Source organism: Salvelinus fontinalis, chromosome 26 (assembly GCF_029448725.1).
Source record: "Salvelinus fontinalis isolate EN_2023a chromosome 26, ASM2944872v1, whole genome shotgun sequence".
In the NCBI taxonomy this organism is placed as follows: Eukaryota; Metazoa; Chordata; class Actinopteri; order Salmoniformes; family Salmonidae; genus Salvelinus; species Salvelinus fontinalis.
In genome coordinates, this window is record NC_074690.1 from 4,097,024 (window position 1) to 4,109,030 (window position 12,007).

General features: G+C 41.5%; 1 protein-coding gene across 1 annotated transcript in view; it reads right to left on the bottom strand.

Annotated features, from left to right (window-relative positions):
• Positions 1-9,856, bottom strand: part of LOC129824570 (piezo-type mechanosensitive ion channel component 2-like) — a 185,795-nt gene extending 175,939 nt beyond the window's left edge. Inside the window, exons 1-2 of the mRNA XM_055884261.1 lie at positions 9,739-9,856; positions 3,691-3,733 (exon numbers count right to left, since the gene is read on the bottom strand). Of these exons, the coding sequence (XP_055740236.1) occupies positions 3,691-3,733; positions 9,739-9,844 (149 nt within the window). The 5' untranslated portion in view covers positions 9,845-9,856. The remainder of the gene's footprint in view (positions 1-3,690; positions 3,734-9,738) is intronic.
• Positions 9,857-12,007: the final 2,151 nt, after the last annotated feature.

Here is a 12,007-nt window from a genome sequence, read left to right on the forward strand (position 1 = left end):
CACCTGTATTTGGAGAGTTTCTGCCATTCTTCTCTGCGGATCCTCTCAATCTCTGTCAGGTTGTATGTGGAGCATCGCTGCACAGCTATTTTCAGGTCTCTCCAGAGATGTTAGATCGGGTTCAAGTCCGGGCTCTGGCTGGGCCACTCAAGGACATTCAGAAGACTTGTCCCGAAGCCATTTATGTGTTGTCTTGGCTGTGTGCTTAGGGTCGTTATCCTGTTGGAAGGTGAACCTTCACCCCAGTCTAAGGTCCTGAGCACTCTGGAGCAGGTTTTCATCAAGGATCTCGCTATACTTTGCTCTGTTCATTTTTTCACCTCAATCCTAGTTTCCCAGTCCCTGCCACCTAAAAACTTCCCCACAGCATGATGCTGCCACCACCATGCTTCACCGTAGGGATGGTGCCAGGTTTCCTCCAGACGTGACGTTTGGCATTCAGAGTTCAATCTTGGTTTCATCAGACCAGATAATCTTGTTTCTCAAGATTGAGGGAGAGGTTGTTGTCATGGTACCACACTGCACAGTCTCTGACCTAATCCCTGTAGGCTGTCTCATCGCTGTCTGTGGTCTGGCCTACCACTGCCGTGTCGTCAGCAAACTTGATTGTTGTGTTGGAGTTGTGCGTCACCACTCAGTCATGGATGAACAGGGTGTACAGTATGGGACTAAGCACACACCCCTGAGGGGCCCCCGTGTTGATGGTCAGCATGATGGAGGTGTTAATGCTTACCCTCACCACCTTGGGCCGGCCCATCAGGAAGTCCAGGATCCAATTGCAGCGGGAGGTGTTCATTCCCAGGGTCCCGAGCTTGGTGATGAGCTTGGAGGGGACTATGGTGTTGAACGCTGAGCTGCAGTCGATGAACCAGAGTCATATGTGGATCTATTGAGGAAGCATGCGAATTGGAGTGGGTCCAGGGTATCTGGGATGATGGTGTTGATGTGTGTCATGACCACCCTTTCAAAGCACTTCATACTTACAGATGTGTGCTACAGAGCAATATGCATTTAGGCAGGTTACCTTGGAGTTCTTGGGAACAGTGACAATGGTGGTCAGCTTGAAAGGTGTTGGGATTACAGACTGGGACAAGAGAGATTGAAAACGTCCATGAAGTCACTTGCCAGCTGGTCTGTGCATGCTTTGAGAATGTGCCCTAGTATTCTATCTGGCCCGGAGGCCTTGCTGTTTACTCACATCGGCCACAGAGAGCGAGATGTCACAGTCATCCGGAACAACAGGGGCTTTCATGCAAGACTTGGTGCTGTTTTCCTTGACGCGAGTATAAAAGGCATTTAGCTCGTTTGGAAGGCCGAGTCACTGGGCATCTCACGGCTGGGTTTCCCTATGTAGTCCGTTATCGTCTGTAAGCCCTGCCACATACAACACGCATTGGAGCTGATGAAAATAAAATTCCACCTTCCTCCTATATTCTAATTTTTCCTGTTTGATGTCTAGTTGGAGGTCATAGCGCTTACTTGTATGCATCCGTTTTTCCCGTTCCTTGTAAGCGGTAAATCTAGCCTTTAGCCTAGCACTGATATTTCCTGTAACCCATGGTTTTTGTTTTGGATACATTAGTATAGTCACTGTGTGGACGATGTCGTCTATGCACTTATTGATGACCGATGTGGTAAACTCCACAATGCTATTGGATGATTCGCGGAACATACCCATTATGTTTTGTTCGGTAAAGTTCATATTTATATCCAAAAATCTCAGTTTACATTGGCGCGTTACGTTCAGTAATGTTTTGCTTCCAAAACATCCGGTGATTTTGCAGAGAGCCACATCAATTTACAGAAATACTCATCATAAATGTTGATGAAAATACAAGTGTTATGCATGGAACTTTAGATAAACTTCTCCTTAATGCAACCGCTGTGTCAGATTTCAAAAAAGCTTTACTGAAAAGCACACCATGCAATAATCTGAGTACAGCGCTCAGAGCCCAAACAAGCCATACAGATATCCGCCATGTTGTGAAGTCAACAAAGTCAGAAATAGCATTATAAATATTCACTTACCTTTGATGATCTTCATCAGAATGCACTCCCAGGAATCCCAGTTCCACAATAAATGTTTAATTTGTTCGATAAAGTCAATCATTTATGTCCAAATACCTCCTTTTGCGGTATCGTTTGCGCGTTTAGTACACAATCCAAACTCACGACACGCGGGCAGGTCCAGGCGAAAGTTCAGACGAAAAGTCATATTACAGTTCGTAGAAACATGTCAAACTAAGCATGGAATCAATCTTTAGGATGTTTTTATCATAAATCTTCAATAATGTTCCAACCCGGATAATTCCTTTGTCTGTAGAATTGCAATCACTACCTCTCTCATGCCACTCTGGCAGACCTCTGACTCATTCAGCTCCCATTCCCCCCTCCTTCACAGTAGAAGCATCAAACAATGTTCTAAAGACTGTTGACATCTAGAGGAAGCCCTAGGAAGTGCAATATGACCCCATTTCCATTGTATCTTGGATAGGCAAAGAGTTGAAAAACTACAAACCTCAGATTTCCCACTTCCTGGTTGGATTTTTTCTCATGTTTTTGCCTGCCATAGGAGTTCTGTTATACTCACAGACATCATTCAAACAGTTTTAGAAACTTCAGAGTGGTTTCTATCCAAATCTACTAACTATATGCATATTCTAGCTTTTAGGACTGAGTAGAAGGCAGTTTACTCTGGGCACCTTTTTATCCAAGCTACTCAATACTGCCCCCCCTACTGCCCCCCAGTCCCAAATAAGTTAAATCCACTTCAATCAGTGTAGATAAATTACTGACAGACATAATGAGGTTTAACATCAACAGACTCACAGACATAATGAGGTTTAACGCCAACAGACTGACAGACATAATGAGGTTTAACGCCAACAGACTGACAGACATAATGATGTTTAACGTCAACAGACTGACAGACATAATGAGGTTTAACGCCAACAGACTGACAGACATAATGATGTTTAACATCAACAGACTGACAGACATAATGAGGTTTAACGCCAACAGACTGACAGACATAATGAGGTTTAACGTCAACAGACTGACAGACATAATGAGGTTTAACGTCAACAGACTGACAGACATAACGAGGTTTAACGTTAACAGAAACCACAGGTTGAGAAAGACAGGTCAGATCCATCAGAAGCATTTAGAAACCTAGTGTCCCAAATGGTACCCTATTCCCTATATAGTGCACTACTTTTGACCAGAGCCCTATGGAACCCTATTCCCTACATAGTGCACTACTTTAGACCAGAGCCCTATGGAACCCTATTCCCTACATAGTGCACTACTTTTGACCAGAGCCCTATGGAACCCTATCCCCTACATAGTGCACTACTTTTGACCAGAGCTCTAACTAATTATACTGAACAAAAAATAAAGTGTTGGTCCCATTTTGCATGATATTAAATAAAAGATCCCAGAAATGTTCCATACGCACAAAAAACGTATATCTCTAAGACAGATAGTGGGTGATATATTTCACAGTATATTTTCCTCTGTGGCACGTTCTGCTGTCCTCTAATGTGTGACATTTCTATTCAGGTTTGATATTTTATTAACGTCAGAAATGATGCACATGAGATATACAGCTGAAATACTGTATATAATAATAACATTATTCACTTTATTAACTCTTATCTATGTACTGTACATGTTTTCCTTATCTCTTACCTCTCAAAGCCGATCTGTCGTATGGATCTCTCCCACGTGGAACCTGGAGAGAAAACACAGAAGGACATCATCAGAGTAGGTAGGGCTTGGCTTTGTTTCCCTGCAGGTAGGGCTTTGTTTCCCTGCAGGTAGAGCTTTGTTTCCCTGCAGGTAGGGCTTTGTTTTCCCTGCAGGTAGAGCTTCGTTTTCCCTGCAGGTAGGGCTTAGTTTCTCTGCAGGTAGGGCTTTGTTTCCCTGCAGATAGGGCTTAGTTTCTCTGCAGGTAGGGCTTTGTTTCCCTGCAGGTAGGGCTTAGTTTCTCTGCAGGTAGGGCTTTGTTTCCCTGCAGATAGGGCTTAGTTTCTCTGCAGGTAGGGCTTAGTTTCTCTGCAGGTAGGGCTTCGTTTCCCTGCAGGTAGGGCTTCGTATTCTATTATTTTCTATTCACCTCATGCAGAAAATGACCCACGGCTGATAATGCCTTAGTTCCAGAGAAAACACATCATCACATTGTGACTGGAGACTACAGACTAATCTAAACTAATGAAAAATCAATGTGGAGGTTTATTAGGTGAGTAGTTAGGTGTTGAATATCCTACTGATGGTAGTTTTGTTGTGGAGACCGTTGAAATAGAATCTCTTAACATGACACTACAACATTCTATAACAGCCATGTTAGAGCCCCATTAACATGACACTAAAACATTCTATAACAGCCATGTTAGAACCCCATTAACATGACACTACAACATTCTATAACAGCCATGTTAGAACCCCATTAACATGACACGACAACATTCTATAACAGCCATGTTAGAGCCCCATTAACATGACACTAAAACATTCTGTAACAGCCATGTTAGAACCCCATTAACATGACACTAAAACATTCTATAACAGCCATGTTAGAACCCCATTAACATGACACTAAAACATTCTATAACAGCCATGTTAGAGGTCATTAACATGACACGACAACATTCTATAACAGCCATGTTAGAGCCCCATTAACATGACACTAAAACATTCTATAACAGCCATGTTAGAGCCCCATTAACATGACACTACAACATTCTATAACAGCCATGTTAGAACCCCATTAACATGACACTACAACATTCTATAACAGCCATGTTAGAGCCCCATTAACATGACACTAAAACATTCTATAACAGCCATGTTAGAACCCATTAACATGACACTACAACATTCTATAACAGCCATGTTAGAACCATATTAACATGACACTACAACATTCTATAACAGCCATGTTAGAACCTCATTAACATGACACTACAACATTCTATAGCAGCCGTGTTAGAGCCCCATTAACATGACACTACAACATTCTATAGCAGCCGTGTTAGAGACCCATTAACATGACACTACAACATTCTATAGCAGCCATGTTAGAGCCCCATTAACATGACACTACAACATTCTATAGCAGCCGTGTTAGAGCCCCATTAACATGACACTACAACATTCTATAGCAGCCATGTTAGAACCCCATTAACATGACACTACAACATTCTATAGCAGCCGTGTTAGAGCCTCATTAGAGCCCCATTGGCATCATAACACAGCATTATGCATGCAACATGTCTTAGGGTAACGTGAGGGGAATTAAGCCTCATCCAGGATAGCTAGCAGAGGGAAGGGATTTATTTTCCAAATGATATACTGTCTATACACACCACGTATTAATAGTCTGATTCTGACACTTTTCAGTCTAATACAGTTGAAGTCGGAAGTTTACATACACCTTAGCCAAATACATTTAAACTCAGTTTTTCACAATTCCTGACATTTAATCCTAGTAAAAAGTCCCTGTCTTAAGTCAGTTAGGATCACCACTTTATTTTAAGAAGGTGAAATGTCAGAATAATAGTAGAGAGAATGATTTATTTCAGCTTTTATGTCTTTCATCACATTCCCAGTGGGTCAGAAGTTTACATACACTCAATTAGTATTTGGTAGCATTGCCTTTAAATTGTTTAACTTGGGTCAAACATTTCGGGTAGCCTTCCACAAGCTTTCCAAAATAAATTGGGTGAATTTTGGCCCATTCCTCCTGACAGAGCTGGTGTAACTGAGTCAGGTTTGTAGGCCTCCTTGCTCACACACGCTTTTTTGTTCTGCCCACACATTTTCTATAGGATTTGTGATGGCCACTCCAACACCTCGACTTTGTTGTCCTTAAGCCATTTTGCCACTACTTTGGAAGTATGCTTGGGGTCATTATCCATTTGGAAGACCCATTTGCGACCAAGCTTTAACTTCCTGACTGATGTCTTGAGATGTGGCTTCAATATATTCCCATAATTTTCCTGTCTCATGATGCCATCTATTTTGTGAAGTGCACCGGTCTCTCCTGCAGCAAAGCACCCCCACAACATGATGCTGCCACCCCCGTGCTTCACGTTTGAGATGGTGTTCTTCGACTTGCAAGCATCCCCCATTTTCCTCCAAACATAACGATGGTCATTATGGCCAAACAGTTCTATTTCTGTTTCATCAGACCAGAGGACATTTCTCCAAAAAGTACGATCTTTGTCCCCATGTGCATTTGCAAACCGTAGGCTGGCTTTTTTATGGCGGTTTTAGAGCAGAGGCTTCGTCCTTGCTGAGCGGCATTTCAGGTTATGTCGATATAGGACTCGTTTCCCTTTGGATATAGATACTTTGTACCTGTTTCCTCCAGCGTCTTCACAAGGTCCTTTGCTGCTGTTCTGGGATTGATTTGCACTTTTCACACCAAAGTACGTTCATCTCTAGGAGACAGAACGCGTCTCCTTCCTGAGCGGTATGATGGCTGCGTGGTCCCATGGTGTTTATACTTGCGTACTATTGTTTGTACAGATGAACGTGGTACCTTCAGGCATTTGGAAATTGCTCCCAAGGATGAACCAGACTTGTGGAGGTCCACAATTGTTCTGAGGTCTTGGCTGATTTCTTTTGATTTTCCCATGATGTCAAGCAAAGAGGCACTGAATTTGAAGGTAGGCCTTGAAATACATCCACAGGTACACCTCCAATTGACTCAAATGATGTCAATTAGCCTATCAGAAGATTCTAAAGCCGTGACATCATTTTCTGGAATTTTCCAAGCTGTTTAAAGGCACAGTCAACTTAGTGTATGTAAACTTCTGACCCACTGGAATTGTGATACCGTGAATTATAAGTGAAATAATCTGTCTGTAAACAGTTGTTGGAAAAATGACTTGTGCCATGCACAAAGTAGATGTCCTAACCGACTTGCCAAAAGTATAGTTTGTTAACAAGAAATTTGTGGAGTGGTTGAGAAACGAGTTTTAATGACTCCAACCTAAGTGTATGTAAACGTCCGACTTCAACTGTATATCTACTCTGGATTGCTATTTGGACTCATTCTGACATTTTTTGATTTCCTTGTTACATTTTTTGATTATTTCTGTATTTGCTAGACATTTTAGTACACTGTTGGCGCTAGCAACATAAGCATTTCGCTGCCCCTGCTATAACAACTGCAGATCTGTGTACACGAGCAATAAACTTTGGTGGTCTAGTACCGTTTTCCACTGAGACCAGAGAGATTTGAGGCTAGGTGAGATATGGTTATTAAAACACCTGTTCTGAAACTAAATTAAAATTACCTAAATATTTTGTAATCCCTTTTTATACATTTACATAATATTTTGGTCATTTAGCAGATACTCTTAGTTAGAGCGACTAAGGTAAGTATTCCTTCCTCGTCTCCAAAAAGAGATATTAACAGCACTCTGCCTCATCCACTGAATGTATTGTATGTGAGAACAGGTCAGATATTAACAGTATGGGAGAACAGGTCAGATAATAACAGTATGGGAGAACAGGTCAGATAATAACAGTATGGGAAGAACAGGTCAGATAATAACAGTATGGGAAGAACAGGTCAGATATTAACAGTATGGGAGAACAGGTCAGATAATAACAGTATGGGAAGAACAGGTCAGATAATAACAGTATGGGAGAACAGGTCAGATAATAACAGTATGGGAAGAACAGGTCAGATAATAACAGTATGGGAGAACAGGTCAGATAATAACAGTATGGGAAGAACAGGTCAGATAATAACAGTATGGGAGAACAGGTCAGATAATAACAGTATGGAGGAACAGGTCAGATAATAACAGTATGGGAAGAACAGGTCAGATATTAACAGTATGGGAGAACAGGTCAGATATTAACAGTATGGGAGAACAGGTCAGATATTAACAGTATGGGAGAACAGGTCAGATATTAACAGTATGGGAAGAACAGGTCAGATATTAACAGTATGGGAGAACAGGTCAGATAATAACAGTATGGGAAGAACAGGTCAGATAATAACAGTATGGGAAGAACAGGTCAGATATTAACAGTATGGGAGAACAGGTCAGATATTAACAGTATGGGAGAACAGGTCAGATAATAACAGTATGGGAGAACAGGTCAGATAATAACAGTATGGAGGAACAGGTCAGATAATAACAGTATGGGAAGAACAGGTCAGATATTAACAGTATGGGAGAACAGGTCAGATATTAACAGTATGGGAGAACAGGTCAGATAATAACAGTATGGGAGAACAGGTCAGATAATAACAGACAGGTCAGATAATAACAGTATGGGAGAACAGGTCAGATATTAACAGTACGGGAGAACAGGTCAGATAATAACAGTATGGGAAGAACAGGTCAGATAATAACAGTATGGGAAGAACAGGTCAGATATTAACAGTATGGGAGAACAGGTCAGATATTAACAGTACGGGAGAACAGGTCAGATATTAACAGTATGTGAGAACAGGTCAGATAATAACAGTATGGGAAGAACAGGTCAGATATTAACAGTATGGGAGAACAGGTCAGATAATAATAGTATGTGAGAACAGGTCAGATATTAACAGTACGGGAGAACAGGTCAGATATTAACAGTACGGGAGAACAGGTCAGATATTAACAGTATGTGAGAACAGGTCAGATAATAACAGTATGTGAAGAACAGGTCAGATAATAACAGTATGGGAAGAACAGGTCAGTTGGACTGACTACATACCTCACATTCACACTTCCTGGAGATAGCAAGCGGTATACGGTGTACTGTTCTGGTTAGTCTAAGATGATATTTGAGAAAACATTTGTTACCCTTCTCTGTAGTTCCTTGCATTGGGTGGTGAGTACATGTCCTGACTGAAACGAATCTACCTTCAGGAGAAACAGAGGAGAGCTACACCTGTACTGGGGTGATCTACAGCTCTGGAAAACCATCTCAATGCTGAGGGTCAAAAGTCAGGCAATCGAGCTGCACATATACCGGACAGGAAATGAACGGAACAGCTGTTGTTGTTGTGTTCGAGCCTGATTCCATTTCAGTCCTTTAGCGGACACTCTTATCCAGAGCGACTGATAGGAGCAATTAGGGTTAAGTGCCTTGCTCAAGGGCACATCGACAGGATTTTTCACCTCGTCGGCTCTGGGATTTGAACCAGCCGCCCTACTATAGGGTCGACCCAAACCCCACTGTGTTGCCTAATACATTTGTCCTTTCCGGAACGGCTACATCAACTAACCAGGCCAGTATAGCTCTGCTTGGCTCGGCTCAGTTTGGCCCGATGGTGTAAATTAGGCATAAGGTGTGAAGTTACTCACAGTTTAGTAAACCGAGTTAGGGTTAAATCAGGGTACAGACTCAGTACTAACAGTTTAGGAGGGGGTAAACAGATTTAGGGTTAAATCAGGGTACAGACTCAGTACTAACAGTTTAGGATGGGGTAAACAGATTTAGGGGTTAAATCAGGGTACAGACTCAGTACTAACAGTTAGGGTTAAATCAGGGTACAGGCTCAGTACTCACAGTTTAGGAGGGGATAAACAGATTTAGGGGTTAAATCAGGGTACAGACTCAGTACTAACAGTTAGGGTTAAATCAGGGTACAGACTCAGTACTAACAGTTTAGGAGGGGGTAAACAGATTTAGGGTTAAATCAGGGTACAGACTCAGTACTAACAGTTTAGGAGGGGGTAAACAGATTTAGGGGTTAAATCAGGGTACAGACTCAGTACTCACAGTTGAAGGCAGGGTCTATGTTGTTCCCGGCCAGTAGACTGTTGACAGTGATCTGGTAGATGATGTGGAAGAGCAGGAAGCTGAGACTGCTGAAGCACAGGGACATGAGCAGGCGCCCCGTGTGGCCTGGAGGAGAAGGAGATCAGACTGTATGTGACATCTATTACTGATATTCACCACATGTGACCTAAATAAACACGATATTCTCCCAGGCATGGAATTAAAAGGGATGGACTGCCTTAATCAATAGGGGGTGCTGTTGGGACTTTGTAATATTTACGTTCCCAAATTAAACTGCCTCGTACTCAATTCTTGCTCGTACAATATGCATATTATTATTACTATTGGATAGAAAACACTCTCTAGTTTCTAAAACCGTCTGAATTATTTCTCTGAGTGAAACAGAACTCATTCTGCAGCACATTTCCTGTCAGGGAGTGAGATTTCAGAAATCGAGGTCCCTGTTCTGAGATCAGTTTATAAGTCCCCATGCAAGCTATGGGGCTATATGCACTGCATACGCCTTCCTCTAGATGTCAGTAAGCGGGGAGAATTTGAATGGAGTGGATTGCGCAATCTGGGACCCTATAAATGATCATGGAGCGGAAGTACCATTCTTTTCAACGGAACATCTGGCGCAAGAGGACATCACAATGGCGTCCTGCAAACGCTTTCGTTTTAGCAGTTCTATATCTCCGGTCATGTTTTTATTTGTTATAGGTGTTAAAGACATCATAAGGTAGTTAATTTAAACCGACTTATAGCAGTTTATATCAGTTTATTGCGATTTTCCTGGATTTCTTTGTGACGCGCTGTCACTAGTTGGGCACCTCTCCAGTGGGTGGCTATCGTTGGCTGCTATTTCCACATGAGAAGAGGACATCTTTCAACCAAAAGACGATTGTTCTGGAGAAAGGACACCTTGCCCAAGATTCTGATGGAAGCTCGGCAAAGAGTAAGCAATCTTTAAGTTGTTAATTTGTTTTTATGTTGACAAATGTCAAATAATAATTCTGCCATGAATTTCGGTGCGGTCTTGCTTTAGCGCACGCTGTATGCTAAAGTAACGTTAATTTTAAAAATGTTACACAGCAATTGCATTAAGAACTAATTTGTCTTTCATTTGCTGTCCAACTTGTATTTTTTTGTCAAGGTTATGAATAGTTTTCGATTAGAATAGGTGCCTCTCCAAGATGGCGCCGGACAGATTGCTTGAAGTTTTGGCCACTAATCACATTGTATAACCACGAATTGTGCCGCTAAATATGCACATTTTCGAACAAACTCTATATGCATTGTGTAATATGATGTTATAGGACTGTCATCTGAAGAATTCTGAGAAGGTTAGTGAAAAAATTAATATATTTTGGTGGTTTATACGTTATCGCTATTTTTGTCTTGAATCAATGCTGTTGTGATGTTTGCTATTGTGGTAAGCTAATATAACGCTATATTGTGTTTTCGCTGTAAAACACTTAGAAAATCTGAAATATTGGCTGGATTCACAAGATCTGTGTCTTTCTTTTGCTGTACGCTGTGTATTTTTAAGAAATGTTTTATGGTGAGTAATTAGGTAATACACAATGGTCTCTGTAGTTATTCTAGTCGCTTTGGTGAGAGTTGTGATGGTGGCTGCAATGGTAAACTATGATTTATACCTGAAATATGCACATTTATCTAACAAAACATATGCTATACAATAAATATGTTATCAGACTGTCATCTGAGGAAGTTGTTTCTTGGTTAGTGGCTATTTATATCTTTATTTGGTCGAAATTGTGATAGCTACCTATGCAGGAAAAAAATGGTGGAAAAAAAAATTGTGTCTTTTGCTAACGTGGTTAGCTAATAGATTTACATATTGTGTCTTCCCTGTAAAACATTTTAAAAATCAGAAATGATGTCTGGATTCACAAGATGTGTATCTTTCATCTGGTGTCTTGGACTTGTGATTTAATGATATTTAGATGCTACTATTTACTTGTGACGCTATGCTAGGCTATGCTAGTCAGCTTTTTTACTGGTGGGGGTGCTCCCGGACCCGGGATTGGGAGGAAGATGAAGTTAAAGAATATGGTGGAAATGCCCTCCAGCACTCCAACCCTACTACAGCACACTACATCCTACTACAGCACACTATATCCTACTAAAGCACACTACAGCACACTATATCATACTACAGCACACTATAGCACACTACAGCACACTACAGCCTACATTAGCACACTACAGCACACTGCAGCACACTACAGCACACTGCAGCACACTA